Raw genomic sequence first — 20,652 nt, 5'->3', positions numbered from 1 at the left:
GGTCAGAGGTCAATGGACCCCTTTGAAAATGGCCATGCCAGATTTTCCCTCGACAAAATGTAGCCTAACTTTGGAGCGTTATTTCACCCACTTCCCAACAAGCTATCATGACATGGTGCAATACTGCAGATGCCTCAGGTCACCTCAGGTCACCTGGTTATGACAGCAGATGCTTCACGCTGGCTTTCAAACTGAGCCATTTGATTGAAATTGGGAGATTAACAGGAGAAATTACCAATTGGGAGCAGAGCTGGAGAAAAGGTTCAAAATAGGGAGACTGCGGGAAAACCGGGAATGTTGGAAGGTATGGGAGTCTGTCTTCTTCACGTTTTGATTTTCATCTCACACACCTCCACCCGCTCTCTCTCTCTCTCGTCCTCGCTCTCTCTCCCTCACAGACACAGGCTCACTCCCGCCGCGCGGCGTGCCACACGGCTCTCAGGCGCAGGCGCGCTTGGCGTGCAGCATCTCGATGAGCAGGTTGTTGCAGGGCACCTCTCCGTTCAGGTGCATGTAGCACAGGTAGTCCTCGGCCTGCGAGCTGAGGCAGCGCAGCTCGGGCAGACGCACCAGCAGCTGCCCAAACTTCTCCTGCAGGTGAGGGTAGGAGCACAGGCTGTACTCCAGCAGGGCCCCGTTCACCTGCTCCGCAACGCCCTCCACGAACGCCTGGTTCTCCAGCAGCTTCACACCTGCACGTACGCACACGCACACACACACACAGGTTCCATGGTCAGAATTATCACCAAGGAAGTTTACACATACAAGGACATTACCTTGGTGTGGTGTGTGCATAACAACAATGAACACAGTAAGAGGAAATAAGAATGTGGTTTTTAAAAGGTATACTACGCAGCGGTCAAGCACCGGGATTGGCCAGGAGCAAGTCTTTTGTCCCACACCACAAACACTGGAGGGCACGCAGCCCAGCGATTTCATGAACCAACTGAATAGCTCTTGAGAACGGACAGCGATTTCGAGAGCGGACATTGAAATGAATTATGGTCACCTACCTTCCTTAGCATAGTAATAATAATAAGCATAATAATTGTAATCTACACAATGTACACAATCTACAAAAACATGCAATAATATTTTGTGTTCACGTTCATAGCTCATATCATAATATAATGTATCATATCGTTAATTTCAAGCTCAATTCTACCCAGAGAAAAGGTACAGCACTGAAAATGTAACAAGCAACCCAGAGATATTACTCTTGGGGTTGATGCAGATTGATGGGATTTTCTCACAGGGCTTTCTGAGGATAAAGATAATTATTGCCTCAAATATTAGTGTTTTGATGGAGAAAAATTAGTTAAAACATTGTTAATTTACCCTTTTACCGAAATCATGTTGGCAGCTCACGCCGAGCTGCATGGAGGACAAGGCAGGAGAGAGAGAGGACAGGGAGAGAGAGAGGACTTCAAGGCAGGAGAGAGGACAGGGAGAGAGAGGACAAGGCAGGAGAGAGAGAGGACAGGGAGAGAGAGGACAAGGCAGGAGAGAGAGGACAGGGAGAGAGGCAGGAGAGAGAGGACTTCAAGGCAGGAGAGAGAGGACAAGGCAGGAGAGAGAAGACAAGGCAGGAGAGAGAAGACAAGGCAGGAGAGAGGACTTCAAGGCAGGAGAGAGAGAGGACAGGGAGAGAGAGGCCTTCAAGGCAGGAGAGAGAGAGGACAGGGAGAGAGAGGCCTTCAAGGCAGGAGAGAGAGAGGACAGGGAGAGAGGCCTTCAAGGCAGGAGAGAGAAGACAAGGCAGGAGAGAGAAGACAAGGCAGGAGAGAGAAGACAAGGCAGGAGAGAGGACTTCTAGGCAGGAGAGAGGACTTCAAGGCAGGAGAGAGGAAACAAGGCAGGAGAGAGGACTTCAAGGCAGGAGAGAGGACTTCAAGGCAGGAGAGAGAGAGGACAGGGAGAGAGAGGCCTTCAAGGCAGGAGAGAGAGAGGACAGGGAGAGAGAGGCCTTCAAGGCAGGAGAGAGGCCTTCAAGGCAGGAGAGAGAGGACAAGGCAGGAGAGAGAAGACAAGGCAGGAGAGAGAGGACAAGGCAGGAGAGAGGACTTCAAGGCAGGAGAGAGGAGACAAGGCAGGAGAGAGGAGACAAGGCAGGAGAGAGGATGAGGGACAAGAGAGCGGACAACCACCATCACCCCTCCCTCTGGCCCCCTGTCTGACCTCTCCTGTCCTTCTCTAACTCCCTCCTGTCTCCCTTCCCGTCCTCCAACAAAATTCCCTCCTCTGCCATCTATGTATGTATCTCCCGGCTTCCTTCCTCTCACCCTGTTTGCACTCAACCACTCTACCATCTCTGCAGGGACTGACCCGCAGAGGAGAGAGGGGAGCGGGCACAGTCCCTGCAGAGATGGTGAGAGTGGTTGAGTGAGAACACAGTGAAGGAAGGAGACCGGGAGATGGCAGAGGAGGGAGGGAGGAGGGAGGCCAGGAGATGGCAGAGGAAGAGCAGGGTGAAGGAAGCCAGGAGATGGCAGAGGAAGAGCAGGGTGAAGGAAGCCAGGAGATGGCAGAGGAAGAGCAGGGTGAAGGAAGCCAGGAGATGGCAGAGGAAGAGCAGGGTGAAGGAAGGAGGCAGCAGAGGAGGGGATGAGGGGGGGGGGGGGGGGTGTGGGGAGACAACTTCAAATCCCCTGCAGGAATCGAACCTGCACTTCTCCGCATACAATGCGGTTGTTAAGGTGACCGCCTTAACCCCTAGACCATCAGCTAGGTAACTTACAATGGATCTCTAGGCAGTTTTGTTATGGCTTTCCCAATGAAGGACTTGAAAAGATTTTAGTGTCCGTACCGGGATTCAAACCACAAACCTTTGGGTTGGAAGGCATGGTCTTTCACCACTGGACTACAGCCCAGCTCAAACACACAGCACATGCAGCAAGTCAAATAGATGTGGTTAAGATTAGGGTTTTCTTAACCACGACCATACCCTAACCCAATTGATATGGGGGGGGGGTATATATTTATTTTTTAATATTTTGTTTTCAATTATTAATATTATTATTTTCACATTTACTAATCATTAACCACTCTATTCAGGAATTGACCGACTAATCAGCAACTATCTAATGATTAAGTTAACTAATATATTCACGAACTGACATGTATTAATCATTAAAGAAACAGTTAACTACTCTGAGTCTGCACTGAGTGCTCATAAGTGTCAAAATAGAAAACCAGATTCAAACAGAGGCAGAATGGTTCCAGGTCCATGTTTATCATACCAGAATGTTAGCACAACAATACAAAACTCACAGCAACAAGTAGACCAGTGGTTTATTGATAGTATTCTGTAACATCACCACTAGAGCTGGGTATTGGTTCAAATTTCAAGAATCGATTCGATTCCGATTCACAAGGTTGCGAATCGATTAATTTCGATTCGATTCGATTCCGATTCGATCGATTTCAATATGTTTCAAAATGTTTTTTGATCTGTACCCTGAATTACATGTCCAGTTATGTAACACAGGGGTTCCCAACCAGCCAAGTAGATACACGGGGGGAAAAAGTTGCAGACCTGTTGTCAATTTTAATGGTTTTAGTTACACATATTTACTCACCAGGTGGTGACAAAGGGTAAATAACAGCCTTTTCATCTGTCAATAAAGACACTTTCACAATTATGCACAGTGACACAATTATGCACAGTGATTTGATTTCAGCCTATATAATTTCTAAAAGTAGATATTAATGATCAAACATTTCCATTCATGTAGCCTACAGTATTTGTTTTTGTTTCAACTACAAACATAAATAAACGTCAACTTGAAACTATGTTTCAACTACCACACACAGCATAATATTTTAACCTGTTTATTAAAAAAAAAAAAAAAAAAATGTAAAAAAAAAAACGATCTCTGGACATATGAATCGATAATCGAGGATTAAAATAAAAATCGATTAAAAATCGGAGAATTGATTTTTTTTTAACCCAGCCCTAATCACAGGGCGTGGTTGTTGCGTAACCTAGGTGCGAATAGAAATCACGCGCCTCCAATATGAATGGGAAGTATAGAAATATACGGACAACTGGATAAGCTCTGTGTGTGTGTGTGTGTGTGTGTGTGTGTGTGTGTGTGTGTGTGTGTGTGTGTGAGAGAGAGAGTGTGAGAGAGAGAGAGAGAGAGAGAGAGAGAATAGCCGGGCCCTCACAGTGGACCTGCATTCAGCATCACCTGAGCCCCATCCTGGAGAATCCATTCACAGCGTAATTAAATAAATAAAGTATATATATATTTAATAAAAAACATTCTGAATCAATGTTCTGAATCATCTTTTCAAAACGCTTACAGGCAATTAAATTACCCCCGAACACACACACACACACACACACACACACACACACACACACACACACACACACACACACACACACACAAACCTGACTCTGAAGACGAGCGAGAGCGAGAGCAAAGAAACCGACAGCAGCAAAGACGGCAAATATTTCCTGCCTGTGACAAGTGCTCTCGCTATTCAAAAGCTCTTTGTTGGCCGCCAAGCCAGCACTAAATAGCAATCACTTGTGGGAATCTGAGCAAGCCTCGTCTGCTCTCTCCATATGCACACGCCGCCGCGTGAATGTGCCTCCAGCCATCGAGGGATAGAGACATCCATTACGCTTCTTTTGAATGCCATTAGTGGACAATGGGAGAGGATGTCTTTGTTAATAATGGGTTTTGTCAACCCCAGAAATTTAATTAAGTGTGTTTATGTGAGGGGACAGAGACCAGTTTTAGAAAACACTTGTAACCTTCCGGATAAATAGGCAGCGCAGATAATCCACGATTGTGACATCGTTTCCATTAAAATGTCAGTATGGCTTTTCAAATTGTGCTGCGGAGACGGCATCAGCGCCGCTGGCCCCCGCAACCCAATAAAGTTGATTGATTTTCAAAAGCTGAATCCCGTTGGGTTCTTTTGAAAACCTCTAAGCTGCAGAGCAGACGGCTAATGTGAGTTCAGACCCTCGCTTTTTAGAGCTCAATTCATGATCAATCACTGCTAATTAAAAGGATGAAACTTCAAAGGAAGAGATTACAGAGACATCATATCTGCTGCTGTTATTATGGCAGAATCATGTCTTCTGCTTTCCAGGTGAATGTGTGTAGATGGTTGACTGGGTGTAGAGTGGAAGAGTAAGCCTGACAAGTCTTAATGAATTTGATTAATATTAGATATCATAATAAGATAAATCGGTAAGACTTTACAATAAGGGAACAGTTAGTTAAAGGCACACTCCACCGAAAAAACAATGCTGACTCGTGGGGTGGGTAGGGGCAGAGCCATATAATAGAAGAGTTGCGACATCTCCATTCACTCCAATGGACCAGTTTTTACCTCACAAAAGTTCCCGGAAGTATTGGTTCTGGATTCAGCAGCGCTGTCGAGTTGCAGCAAAACGGACCGTTTGTGATGTACTTTGAAAGCGTTTGACGTTTAAAGAATCAAATATATATTATCAGCTTTAAGTTATGCATCCAAACGTAGCACGAGCCTCCTTCCTGGGCTGGCTATTCATTGGCAACATGTCATGCATTTTGGACCTCTGCTGACGCCACTCTCTTACTAGATTGCTCTGGGTAGGGGTGGAGTCACTAGGTGTATCTGGGTGGTGTGAGGGGGCGTGGTCAGGAAAGGGGCAGGGCCAGAGAAAGGGGGCCGTAGCGAGGGATAGGAAGGTCATAGAGAGTCTGGGTTTGAGGGGTTGGTAGGAGGGGTGGCTGGGGGGATGTGGGTGGCTCAGGGTCAGGGTTCTGATCCGACTCACATCATAGCAGGCTGGAGTATTGGCCGAGTGCACTTCTAGTTTTGTAATGATACAAAGCTGGCTGAAAATCGCCCGAGTGTTCCTTTAATTCATGCACCCTTATTGTAAAGTGTTACAGATAAATCTAAGGTACGTTATGAGAAGATCAAGTGTTTTAAGACAAAAGAAGAAGCAGAAATGAACACTGAAAATATGAATTATTACTACTACTACTATAATTACTATTGGTGGCCGTTTATTTCCCTGATGATCATCACCAGCTGGAGGTCACAGCTGATGCAGATGTTTAGCTGTGATGCACATGAGGTCACTCAGATGTTTAGCTGTGATGCACATGAGGTCACTCACTGGGGTTGAAGAGGAGGAGGAACTTGAGGCAGGCGACGTCTCTGCGGTCCACCTGCAGTGCGTGCAGCCTGGCAGCCAGCTCCTGACCTCTCTGCACCAGGCCTGAGAGGGTGGCCTCTGCCTGGGACAGCACAGACGACAGCTCCACCTGCAAGTCACACAGCTTTATGTCCAACATGCCAGAGCCTGGGACAGCACAGACCACATCTTCTAGTCTGTTCTGCTTCTCACAGCACAGTCTGACTGGAAGCAGAGCAGGAGGCGGGCCTTGCAGAGCAGGAGGCGGGCCTTATACAACTCTATGTCCAGTAAGCAGAGATGTCTGACATGGGAATAAAAGTAAAAGTAGCCTATTGGTGTGATTTGTTTCGTTTTAATCTGCAGATTGTTTGGTATCAGTAAACACTCCTGTGTGTGTGTGTGTGTGTGTGTGTGTGTGAGAGAGAGAGAGAGAGAGAGAGAGAGAAATATATATATATATATATATATATATATATATATTTTGTTAAAGTTTGTAGTTTGTATTCTCTGATTTTAAAGTAGCCCCAAACATAAATTTTCTCCCATGGACACAGGACGCTCTCCTGACATCAGATCTCCTGACATCAGGTTGAGTCTGCTCCTAGTTTAAGTCCATTAGACTGAAACATCATTCAGGTTTTGGTTGGTTAGCGCGCGTGCGTGCGTGCGTGCGTGCGTGCGTGCGTGCGTGTGTGTGTGTGTGTGTGTGTAAAACTACATTTTTAAACCCACAGGTAAAAAGGGAATGGAGCTCATTGTGTTTAAGAAGGCTAATCTCCTCCAAAGAGTTGGACTATTCTTCTTTCAAAGTCGTGTCATGGATCAGCCTTCTTCACCACATTGTTTTAACCCCTCCCTGCTGGTGGAGAATGTGTGTTTGTAGCTTGTACCTCCTGGCCGGTCACCAGCAGGATGCTATCCTCCTTTCCATGCTGCACCTGTCTGAAGATGTGGTCCAGGACCAGAAGCTCAGACCAGCAGTTATGGAGAAGCTTCATCTGATCTCCCACCTACAAGAAACACACGCACAAAAGAGACATATAGGCAGAGAGGCAGAGAGGAGAGAGAGAGAGGTAGGGGGGAGAGAGAGAGAGAGAGAGAGAGAGGGGAGAGAGATAAAGGAAGAGACGGAGACAAAGACAGTCAGGAACAATTCTGCTGCGTTTACACCATTCCAATTCACAAACGGCTTTCTTCCTTTTTTCTTGGTGGTCCAAATCAATGAGAAGTCAGTGCAATATTCTTTGAATCTCCCTCTGGGTCCTCAGACTTTGATGGGTGTGCCACTTGTCGAGCCTTGAAGTGTAACCAGTGTAACTCAGTTTAGCACATGGTCTTTATAGCCTTGGCAGTGGACATGGATCAGAGGAATCAGCAGCAAGATGAGAAACTGATAATGAGATCCAAACTGGAGCCAAAACCATCAGAGTAAAAACAGCTGACAGAAGCTCACAGATGGAACAGAGCTTTTGTCATTATGCCCTCTGAACAATGACCTGTTCACCCCACACACACACACACACACACACACACACACACACACACACACACACACACACACACACACACACACACACACACACACACACACACACACACACACACACACACACACACACACACACACACACACACACACACGCCACTCCCTGACTCGAGGAAACCTGTTTGGTGGCCTCACACAGATCAATCAGCATCCAGATCTACTGGATCCCAGCCGATTTAGTACCTGGAAAGATCTGGTTCAGGTGACATATCAAAGACTGCAGGATACCGTGCGTCCTGGTGGCTCACCTGGTAGCACATACGATGGAGGCTCGGGTCCGAATCTGACCTGAGGTCCTTAGCCACATGTCATCCCCTCTCTCTCTATCCTCACCTTTCCTGTCTGCCTACTGTCCTATCTTAAAAAAAAGAAGACTGCAGGATATTTACTGAAGATTTTCAGGCTCTTAAGTCCGGTAAAGAACTTCCTAATTGTGAAGCGCAACTTTCTTTTTCAAATCACACACTCATATTCCTCTCTTATCTCCTTGTCAGCCCTACTTCAACAGTCACAGATCAAGGTTTAAAGCTACAATATGAAAACATTCATAAAGGTAACATAACATTCTTTAAAGGTTGTTAGTTCAATCCCTGCCTCAGGCAGCACCCGTCATGCCCTTTTTACATCATCGGCAGTAGTTTGAACACTGATAGAAATAAGTTGATGTAGGAGTCTAGTCAGTCTCTGACTCTCGCTCAGTCAGATCAACAACTCGTTCAACTCCAACCTATCTCACTCTTTATGCTCTGTGTTGTTGTCAGTGTGAACACAGTGTGTAGAATTCAGAAGACGAACTCTTAACAGTTCATAGCTCGCCAGGATCAGTCACTGTGTCTCTGTTGCTACCTGACAGGTGGATTATTGGATCAATTCCCGATGGAGGAGACATACAGCAGAGATGGGAAAAGTACACACTTTCTTTACTTAAGTAGTTAATTGTGTAAAAAAGATTCTGGTAAAAGTACTGATTCAACTAAATTACTCAAGTAAAAGTAAAAAAGTACAGGCTCTGAAATGTACTCAAGTATAAAAGTAAAAAAGTATTTTCTGTGCAAGGGAGGGACGAATTGAGAAGAGATCCAATCAGAAGAGAAGAACAAGTTAAACATCTGTGTCTGTATTGCGCATTCAAACCTTAAAACACTTCCAGAATAACAGATTAATATATCTTTACAATACGTTTAGAAATTCTAATGAATAGTTACGGTTTTCTTTGACTAAGATGAGATGAAAATACTTAGACACTTAGTCGACGAAAACTTGACTAAATAAAATCAGGATGAGGTTGACTAAATATGATAAGAGCTTAAGAGAAAGTGGATTATAGCTCACTCAGATAAACATGTGAATGTTGTGTGATGTGCAAATGTTGTTGGTTCAATCCCAGCCTCAGGCAATTTCTTTAAAAGTACTCACATTATAAGCTGCAGCAGTGATCCTTCTTTATCATCACCAGTAGTTTGAACACTGATAGAAATAAGCTGATGAAGGAGACTAGTCAGTCCCTGACTCTAGCTCAACTCACTGGTACAAATCTCACCTATCTCACTCTTTATGCTCTGTGTTATTGTCAGTGTGAATACAGTGTGTAGAAATCAAAAGCTTAACTCCTAACAGCTCATAGCTCAGTCAGCTGAGCGGCTGTGTCACTGTCTCTGTCTGACAGGTAGACTGTTGGTTCGATTCCCGATGGAGGATACATCTTACAGCACTGCCCTGTCTTTAACATCACCAGCGTAGCGCCTCCTACAGGCAGATACACAGAGCGACACAGATCCACAGAAATGGACACTGTGGACAGACTGCAAAGAGATCCAGACATGTCATATACTGAGTCTAGAGCAGTTTTTCAAAAGCTTTTTTTAAGCCTAGTGGCAGCCAAAGGGCTCCACACAAACACAAAATGTACTTCCGATGTCAGTAAAAGTTCAGCTCTCTGTGGTTTTCTGTCTCATAACCCTCAGCTCATGTCTCTGCAGAGGTCAGGGGGGGAGAACAATTTTTTTACACAAATAACTGTACTTCTACTTAATCAGAGCAACAATGTGATTACATTTGGAATGACAAGAAAAAATTACACGTCTGTGCAATAGGCTAAGTAGGCCTAAATAACTCAGATATAGGGTTTGCAATTGTAATGTTCCATATAATGAAGTATCTCATGCTTGTTGATTTAATGATTGTTTTGCACCTGCTGCTCACGTTTGACATACTTCTGGCTCGCCTGGAAAGAAGGTGGGAGCAGCCGAGTACAGTCAGCCAATCAGAGGCAGAGAGGGGCGGGTCATGCCTTCGCCTAGCCTTCGCCATCATGGGAAAAAAAATATTGCGTCCCTCATCTAGCAAAGCCTTCTGCAGGCTCACCTCACCGGAATGAGTTTTGTAATGGAGGGACAATAAAATGTCCCCCCACTGACATGATTACAAGTTCTTGGTAAACAACATGATAGGATCATATGTAATGGACATGAGTGTACCACAAGCCACCTAGTGTTTTTGAGGTGTACGTTCGAGTTACCTTTAGAGTATGCACAGTCTCGCTGTCGCCGCTCGGCTGCGGGAAGGCTCCAAGTCGAGGTTGCGCAGAACCCTGTCAGCACCTTTAGACACTTAATTAGCACCACCTGGGTGTGATTGTTCAGGTGTGGCTGGTTGAACTTTTCACAGTGCACTATGAAAGGTTTGACCTGTCTGGTTTAACTTTTTACCTCTCTCTCTTTATCACACTATGTCTCTCATCCATTTTCAGCTCTCTTACCCAATTTCTGCTGTAAAGCACCATCCATCTGTCAAAAAAGTATACAATGGCTGAAAATATCTTTTATAAATTATGGATGGAAGACAAAAAAGCACAAGTTAAAGGATGATAACATAAAGAATGTGATGAAAGCACCTGACTTTAGTGTAAATATAATTTAACTTAATTTATTATTTAGTGTTATTTAAAATATATATGATTATCTGCACTATCAAAAATATTATTTATTATTGTTATTATTACTACTCTAATTAGTACTATTAATATGCCTATTTCCACTTTTATTCAAATACAAATAACTTTGCTGCCTCAAGAAGGACAGATGAAAGTTCAGTCTGTGCACATTCCAGGTTAGAACTCACAACCTCTTCCTCTGAAAGCAGCTGACATACACAGTGAACCACAAAGGCTCTGCCACTGATGCTGTATTTCTCTCTGTATGACTTTTGAAGTGGCTGGCTATAGGTCACAATGATATATTCTAGCTTTTAGTCCATTTAGAAATAGTTAAGTAACTAATCTGCGGGCACTTTCTTCTCTTTCCTTTGGCTGTCCATTCAAAACTGACTGAGACTCAAACCCACAACCTCAAAGGAGATTGAGGCCTCAATACTGCTGGGCAGCAAGCTAACCCTCTGTGCCACCAGGTCAGACGTCTCACTCTTTCCTCTGGCTGTTGCCATTCAAAAGTGACTGAGTGGTGGGCTGACTGTCTGTAGGAGGCGCTCTGTCAACCGATGTGTTTCCAGCGATGTTAAAGAGATTTGAGGAACAACATCTCTCATCCATCGGGAATCAAACCGACACTCGGCCCTTCATGCAGAGACAGAGAAGCCATTTACACCTGGCGTTAACATGCGTTTTCTGCCATCGATCAGATTGCAATCCTTCTTCAATGCGTTTTGGGGGTGTTTACTTACACCTGGCATTTCAAGTGATAAAACACAATCTGATTGCAATCTGATCACAGAAAACGCATGTTAGCGCCAGGTGTAAATGGCCTCAGAGAAGCAGCTGCTCATCCCGTTGAGCTGTTCCTCAACATCAGTGTAGGGGTTAGCATCTGATTTCTCCAAGTTTTCATACTGTTGTGTCAATAAACTCAATTAAGAGGCATATTTTAGCTGGCGTTGCGCTTTTTTGTAGGCTATTATATTTTATTTCATATATCATACATATATCTTTTTCTGCGTAGCTTGTAGTTTCCTAAACTACATTTCTCCCAGGGTAGCTTTGCTGTAGTTTCAACTACTTCAATGGTGAAGTAGTTGGTAGCTTCCTAAGCTATGCTTTCAAAGTAGCTTCCCCAACGCTGGTAGTTAATGGGTACTGAATCATTACTTAATTATTACCTGGTCAATAGTTACTCTTACTTATTTATTACCTGACCATTAGTTATCTTTTTGTGTGCCCTATTGTAAATTAGTGCATCATACACAGTAGTTAATGGGTACTGAATCATTACTTAATTATTACCTGGTCAATAGTTACTCTTACTTATTTATTACCTGACCATTAGTTACTCTTTTTGTGTACCCTATTGTAAAGTGGTGCATCATACTCAGTAGTTTATGAGTACTGAATCATCACTTTATGATTACCTGCCCATTTGTTAGTGAAAGTGAAAGATCATTAACAAATAAACACTCACTCCAGGTGAGATTTGAACCCACAGCACCAAGAAAGTTAAAGTCTGGTTCTCTACCATCTGAGCTAACCATCCTGTTAGCTGGTAGAGCCATACTATGCATCTGTAGAGCTGGACACTAAGTATTATGTTCTATCCACATACTGCTTTCTGTTCAAGTACTCGTTTTGAAGATATATTCCAACCAAATACTACCTTCTCCAAATATAGTTTTAAAGGTATATTCCATCCAAATACTACTTCATGTCCAAGTGCTTAGGAATGTTTCAGCCAAATACTACTTCTGTCTAAGTACTTGTGTTTTAAAGCACAGAATATACCTTCAAAACTACAAGTACTTGGACAAAAGGTAGTATTTGGGTGGAATATACCTTCAAAACTATAATACTTGGTCTCCGGCTCTACAGATCCATAGTATGACTCTACCGAGTGGGCAGTGCTAACAGGCTCGTTAGCTCAGTTGGTACAGATGTGGACGTACACCCTTTGTGCCTGAGGGTTCAAATCTCACCTGTAACAAGTCTTGAATTTAGCGAGATTTTCACATTTTTCTCTCCCAAATTGATCTTGAGATTGTAGGTTTGCAGTCAATGTAAAATGCCACGTTTTCCCAACATAAAGGTTTCAAACGTTTCTAATTTGCCAACATCTTATTCTGGCGATTGGGTCACTCAGCCAATAAATCGGATTCTGATGAAAAAATAAAAATAAAAAATACTACTCCGGACTTGCTATCAATCTCACGTCAAAACCCACTAAAACCCACCTGCAAGGGCATCACCCCACAAAACACAGCCACAGATGGACGGAGAAATGGGGTGACCATAAAGAGAGGGGGGTCCTGGTGTCATATTTATACAGCGTCCAGGGTAGCTTTTCCTGCGTCTCGTCACCTTGGATTTACGAGCATCGCCAACGACCTCTCCAACCTGCTCACCTCTCCCTAACCCCTCCCCCACACCCATTACATCAGTGCGTGTGTGTGTGTGTGTGTGAGTGTGAGTGTGTGTGTGTGTGTGTGTGTGAGTGTGAGTGTGTGTGTGTGTGTGTGTGTGTGTGAGTGTGCGTGTGCGTGTGCGTGTGCGTGTGTGTGTGTGTGTGTGTGTGTGTGTGTGTATGTGCATTTTAGATTGCACCTCCTCCTCACTGTCACAATATTGTCTGTAAAGCGAAGGACACGGCGGTCAGTAATTGTCAGAGCTGCTGGGTGCTAACAGCCCCGGACACACATTGACGCTGACAGACGCCTGCGTGACAGAATTACTGTCCCTGTGAATGAAACCATATATCTGTCTGGGAGGAGAGGTCCAATCTGGTGACCAGGCAGCGACGCACTCATCTGGGGGGTGGGGGTGGGAGTGGGGGTGGGGGTGGGTGTGTGGTGTGGTGATGGGGTTGTGGTGCGGTGATGGGGGTTTTGGAGGAAGCGGAGAGGTCTCGGCGACCTACGCGTGCTTCCCCTCCAAGAGGAATCGGACGCGCTTGGCGACGGCCAAAAAGGATTTTTGCTCCGAAAAAAAACAGTAGGTGGAAATCCTGTTGGAGCAGACCTGCTGCTCGTTCATGTTGATCTAACGTTCTCTGCTGAGGTGTGAGACTCCCCCTGCTGCCCTACCCCCCTCTGCCGATCCTAGACACACACATGCTTCCTCCGATACATGTGCAGCTGCCAGCCCGCTTCTTTTCACCTGACAGCGGGGAGCTTCACCAGCAGGACGTAGCACGTGGGAGGGATCACGCTATTCCCACCAGTTCCCTTCCGCCCTCAACAGGCGCCCCGACCGACCAGAGGAGGCGCTAGTGCAGCGACCAGCGCACATACCCTCATCCCAGCTTCCCACCCGCAGACACAGCCGATCGTGCCTGTATGGACGCCCGACCAAGCCGGGGGTAATACGGGGGCGCGAACCTGCGACCCTTGTGTTGGTAGGCAGAGAATCTACTGCTACACTACCCGGACCGGGACACCCGGGCGACATAATGTTGAAGTTGCTCCTGAACCTGGTACCTCTTAGCCTTCACCAGTGAACCTGGTACCTCTTAGCCTTCACCAGTGCATCACATTGGATTGAAGGACTTCTGAGTGCACTTTTCACACTTTGTAAAGTCATCATGCAGCTAAATTGGTCCCTGAATGGCCGGATTGTTGCCATTTTTCAGGCATCTGCGCACATGAGGCAAAATGTCTGAAAAACTGCAACAATGAGGAGCGAGAGGCTTATTGAGCAGGAGATTACATTATATTAGTTTATTGATTGGGGCGGATATTTGGTCAGTCAGTGCCATCCACTTCCTGACAACTGCTAGTCCATATAGTTTTCATTATTATTTCATGTAAGATACAGTCCATATAGTTTTGATTAGTCCATATAGTTTTGATTAGTCCATATAGTTTTCATGATGATTTCATATCAGATACAGTCCATATAGTTTTCATTATGATTTCATATCAGATACAGTCCATATAGTTTTCATGATGATTTCATATCAGATACAGTCCATATAGTTTTCATGATGATTTCATATCAGATACAGTCCATATAGTTTTCATTATGATTTCATATCAGATACAGTCCATATAGTTTTCATTATGATTTCATATCAGATACAGTCCATATAGTTTTCATTATGATTTCATATCAGATACAGTCCATATAGTTTTCATTATTATTTCATGTAAGATACAGTCCATATAGTTTTCATGATGATTTCATATCAGATACAGTCCATATAGTTTTCATTATGATTTCATATCAGATACAGTCCATATAGTTTTCATTATGATTTCATATCAGACACAGTCCATATAGTTTTCATTATGATTTCATATCAGACACAGTCCATATAGTTTTCATGATGATTTCATATCAGACACAGTGTGTGCCTGGAGGAGTCATTCCTGTGTGGTGTGGGAGGAGTCTGTGTGGTGTGGGAGGAGTCATTCCTGTGTGCTGTGGGAGGAGTCTGTGTGCTGTGGGAGGAGTCTGTGTGGTGTGGGAGGAGTCTGTGTGCTGTGGGAGGAGTCTGTGTGGTGTGGGAGGAGTCTGTGTGGTGTGGGAGGTGTAGTGAAACTTCACTCTGTGAGGAGCTGCAACTCACTTCAAAGACTTTCATTAGACTGGAAGGTTCTAGTGTCCCGTGACGGTTTAATGCTGTTTAAACCCCGGTAAGAATATCACTCAACTGAATAATGTCACTAACTGTGTTTTGTTTGTTTGTTTGTTTGTTTGCATTAAAATGGTCAAGTCAAGTTTATTTGTATAGCACATTTCATACACAGAGGCAATTCAAAGTGCTTCACATAAAATGGTTGACAGGAAAATAAAAGAAAATGGTCAAATGTAAAGAGATTGAATCTCTCTTATTCCCTGTACAGTGACTCCCACTGTAAGTGAAGCATAGAGCTGCAACCACACAACGGCACCGGGCAGTCTCCACGGCCCCAAACAGCACCGGGCAGTCTCCACGGCCCCAAACAGCACCGGGCAGTCTCCACGGCCCCAAACAGCACCGGGCAGTCTCCACGGCCCCAAACGGCACCGGGCAGTCTCCACGGCCCCAATTAGCCCTAACATACATGTCATGAGCACAGGGAGGACATGCAAACTCCAAAGAAAGGACCTTTTGGACGGACCGGGGTTCAAACCCACAACCTTCGAGGCGACAGTGCTAAGATATCGAATAGCACTAAAAAAATATTGGTATTGGTATCGTCATTCCAAAAGTAATAAGTTTGCCTTCAACAGGAACAGGAAGGAGCCTGTCTGTTGGTGTTATAGCTGACACTCATCCAGAGAGTCCATTTCCAAAACATCTTACATCCAATAACATACATGTCATTTTGTTGTTGTTGTTTTAGCTTCTGTACAATCATTTTATTTGATTAGTTTTACTCTCATCTATTTTGTCTCTGTCTACACATGGTGGATATCTCAACTCATTTTTCAACCCTTCAAATACATCAGAATATTCTTGGTGACATTATGATGTTTCAAACTGTCTGTCTGTGTGTGTGTCTGTCTGTCTGTCTACACCACATCACTGTCTGTGTGTCTACACCACATCACTGTCTGTGTGTCTACACCACATCACTGTCTGTGTGTCTACACCACATCACTGTCTGTGTGTCTACACCACATCACTGTCTGTGTGTCTACACCACATCACTGTCTGTCTGTCTACACCACATCACTGTCTGTGTGTCTACACCACATCTCAAACTGCCTGTGTGTCTACACCACATCACTGCCTGTGTGTCTACACCACATCTCAAACTGCCTGTGTGTCTACACCACATCACTGTCTGTGTGTCTACACCACATCACCTCAAACTGCCTGTGTGTCTACACCACATCACCTCTATGATGTTTCAAACTGCCTGTCTGTCTACACCACATCTCAAACTGCCTGTCTGTCTACACCACATCTCAAACTGCCTGTCTGTCTACACCACATCTCAAACTGCCTGTCTGTCTACACCACATCTCAAACTGCCTGTCTGTCTACACCACATCGCCTCTATTGTCCGGCCCTTCTGCTGTCCTTTGTGTGCACTTCCTCGCTTTTCCCTTGGCTGCATCTTCCACGTGCAACAGGTGAAGGAAGGGGGGGTTAAATGCAAGATGTGACAAAGGCCAAAGGAGGGTGGGGGTTGAGGGTGGGGGTGGAGGGTGGGGGTGGAGGGTGTGGGCTGAGGGTGGGGGTGGAGGGCTGAGGGTGGGGGTTGAGGGTTGAGGGTGGGGGTTGAGGGTTGAGGGTGGGGGTTGAGGGTGGGGGTTGAGGGTGGGGGTTGAGGGTGGGGGTGTTGTGCAGAGCAAACAAGCAATCCCAGCAGTCAGTAGCTTCTATTCTGCGCTGTATTTAACAACAATGTAGAGGAGCAAAGCATGGAGCTGCAGTGGAGAGCTGACATTCCCCCGGCCGTTATCGTCTGCCTGGAATGGAAACAGCTCTTTCTGCTTCCTTCTCATACTGTCCCTGTTGGCCACCTCAGGATGGGCTGCAGCCAATCAGCACAGAGACATCAGATGTGTGTGACATGGTGCAGCCAATCAGCAAAGAGACATCAGATGTGTGTGACATGGTGCGGCCAATCAGCAAAGAGACATCAGATGTGTGTGACATGGTGCAGCCAATCAGCAAAGAGACATCAGATGTGTGTGACATGGTGCGGCCAATCAGCAAAGAGACATCAGATGTATGTGACATGGTGCAGCCAATCAGCAAAGAGACATCAGATGTGTGTGACATGGTGCGGCCAATCAGCACAGAGACATCAGATGTGTGTGACATGGTGCAGCCAATCAGCAAAGAGACATCAGATGTGTGTGACATGGTGCGGCCAATCACCACAGAGACATCAGATGTGTGTGACATGGTGCAGCCAATCAGCAAAGAGACATCTCAAAAACTATACATCAAATCACTTATATTTTGACTTTGTGAGTGAGAGCAGAAGTAGCTAAAGGGTTATATTAATGTATAATATGTATACAGTGTTAAAGTTGTGTGAACTGTAACAGTTTTGAAATGTGTGGATTTAGTAAGAAGTGCAGCCTGCTAGAGTGACTTCCTGCTCCATAGGGTCCCACTATAAAGGTTGAAAATCATATAAAACATAAACTGCAAATTCTCAAACAATATAAAAGATACTGAATTAACACGTTGAGTGCCAATGACGAGATATCTCGGCTTACAGGATCCAACCGTTGAGTGCCAAAGACGAGATATCTCGGCTTAAAAAAAAAAAAAAAAATTTGACGGTGGGACATCGATCAACCCCTTTTACGTCTCCTATACCAATATTGGAGGAAGAGAATGTGTATAATCTATTTTACCGACCAGCTAAGTGGCGACAGTGCTCTCCAGACAGAGAGAAAGCCAGCAAAAACAGCCGCGGGAGAAAGCCATTCTCAAGGAAATAGCTGGGCGAAAACGCTTTCGATTTCACACACACACACACACACACACACACACACACACACACACACACACGCGCGCGCACACACACACACTCGAGTACCTTTGAGCATAAATAAGACCAGAATCGCAAAAGCTTCATCAAAGCTCTCAGCCGACACCCCAAGAAACGAACGAGCCCGTTTTACAGTAATCCAGACTTGCCCGAGAGCGGCCGCGGAGCCAGCAGCAGCAGCACAGACGGAGGGAGGAGTTTGGAGACACACACACACACACACACACACACACACACACACACACACACACACACACACACACACACAAACACAATACAGTATACAGACTTGCCCAAGGGCACCCATAATCACAGGCACGTGAGGTGGTTCTAAAAATCCATTTATCTCAAAACTCTCTGAAAATCTCTGAAACCATGCTGTACTCAACGGCTAATATCTACATAACTACTAACTCTACAAACTAACTCTTTTAGACAGAGAAAGCACACATTCTATTAGTACTTTTGTGAACTTTGTGTTCACAAAGTCAAAGCAGAAAAGAATCCTCGGCTCTTGTAAAATGAGCCAGAATCCTCAAAAAAACCCTCTGGCAGAAGCTAACTACAGTATTGAAAAAAGGCTGGCAGTGAATGTGTTAAGATGATAGAGTCCTAAAAGTGGTGAAAATTTTAAAGTTTAAATGGAGTGTCTAACTTAAAGTATGAAGGAGCAGTTGGTGTTCCAAGACGGCATGGTTTCACCATGAACTGCTGTTTAAAACCATCAGCAGTTGCACCCGGAAGTCTATTGAAGCTGTTTGTTTAGCAACATCCTGATCCGTCGTATTCAAAGGAGATTTTATTTTTCATCTCAACATATTGTTGTATTAATTGCCCTAATGCATTTACAGAACCTAATGAGTCTGAAAGCAGCTACTGAGTGCACTGACTTACTTATCAAATCTGTAGAATAAAAAACTTGTCGAATAGGCTGATTGTAGCGTTGGTAGCATATTATTATATATATATTATATGTTATTTAGGAGTTCAGAGAAAAGCCTAGAAACACAACTGAATCGGCAAGAGGACAGCTTGTCATTCACACATGTTGTTAGCCGTGTGTGTGCATTCGTGCACATGTGTGCATCAGGCTCTAGCCTCCACACGAGACTCAGCCTTCATTCTTCATGCTGAGTCTCAAAGTCAAATATGGTAATGGTATATATTAGGTATACATAATATGTGATGTAGTTGTATGTATATTCTACACATCTGTAATGGTATGTAGGTAATTCTGACTATGCAATATCCTGAAAGGTACAGTATGTATGTATGTATGTATGTATGGATGTAATATCTGAAGTTGTACCGTTTGTACAGAATGTATTTTTATACAGAATGTAAATTTTGTATGTGATATCTTGAAACTATGCAAGTTGTTTGACCCCAGGAAGAATAGCTGCAGCTGTGCTGTAGCTAATGGGGATCTTAAATAAAGACAAAGACAAAGTAGCACCCCGATATGGCATTGCAGGCTTTGCTAAAATGTAGTGTTAATTTTGTCGGCTATTTTTTTTTTTAGTCTTAGTCTTAGTCCCGTGTTAAATGTCCTTGTTAGTCTTTATCATATTTAGTCAACCTCATCCTGTTTTTATTTAGTCAAGTTTTAGTCGACTAAAAGTTTTAGCATTTTAGTCTAATCTTAGTCAAATAAAACCATAAGTATTTTAGTCTAGTTTTAGTCAACGAAAACTGTTCACATTTTAGTCTAGTTTTAGAATGGCCTATTTGCTTTGTGTGCAGTGTGGATGAGATTTCAGTGAGCTTCATCAGCTCGTACATACAGGACGTGAGCACATTGACATTTCATTCATTTTTGCCCAAATTTCTACTATGGCTGCTATGAGGAACAGAACAGGAAGGAATGTGTTGAGAAAGAACTCGACCAATCAACATCATCAGTGGTAATTAGCAAATCGGGCTGGACTTTAAAAAATGTGAACTATCCCTTTAAATCCTATTTGCAGCCGGGATTTTCCAGTAATCAGTAAATTAGTCTGAAAAGAGAAAATAACCATCTATTAGTATCAAAGTTGACATTATACCCATAATCCTTACAACTACAACTTCCTTCACCCCCCCCCCCCCCCCCCCCGCCCCCAATGGGTCTCTCTTATTTTGGAACAAAACTCTTCAGTACTAAACTGTAGCAAACGATCAGCCAAGTATCCATCTAAGCAGCCAATATAAAGAAAGCATGTTCCTGTTAGTCTGAGGGAGTGCCACAAATCTCTGATGACCACAATGCACCCGTTGTTTCCGAGATAGGGAAGGTAGAAAAGTGTGTGTGTGGGGGGGGGGGGGGGAGGTAGAAAAGTGTGTGTGTGTGTGTGGGGGGGGGGGGGAGGTAGAAAAGTGTGTGTGTGTGGGGGGGGGGGGGGGACTCTCGTCAGAAACCAAGAACCAAAGAGAAACACAGTGCAAGTCTAATGGTTAGAGGTTGGCATTCCACAAATTAGAAGTACTGATTCAACTTGTTTAGTCAAGTAAAAGTATTTAAAAAAAATACAGGCTCTGAAATGTAATAAAGTATAAAAGTAAAAAAGTATTTCTACCGGCTCTTTCTGTGCAA

The 20,652-nt window shown here is 44.3% G+C and overlaps 1 protein-coding gene across 1 annotated transcript in view; it reads right to left on the bottom strand.

The window, feature by feature from the left end:
• Positions 1–438: 438 nt before the first annotated feature.
• Positions 439–20,652, bottom strand: part of LOC310783042 (nuclear receptor subfamily 5 group A member 2-like) — a gene marked incomplete at its 3' end in the record, with an annotated part of 27,501 nt that continues 7,287 nt past the window's right edge. The window contains 3 exon segments of the mRNA XM_083643824.1: positions 439–692; positions 6,134–6,281; positions 7,045–7,164. Coding sequence (XP_083499950.1) covers positions 439–692; positions 6,134–6,281; positions 7,045–7,164 — 522 coding nt within the window.

Source organism: Poromitra crassiceps (genome assembly GCF_964638095.1).
Source record: "Poromitra crassiceps genome assembly, chromosome: 10".
In the NCBI taxonomy this organism is placed as follows: Eukaryota; Metazoa; Chordata; class Actinopteri; order Beryciformes; family Melamphaidae; genus Poromitra; species Poromitra crassiceps.
This window is presented reverse-complemented; position numbering and strand designations above follow the sequence as displayed.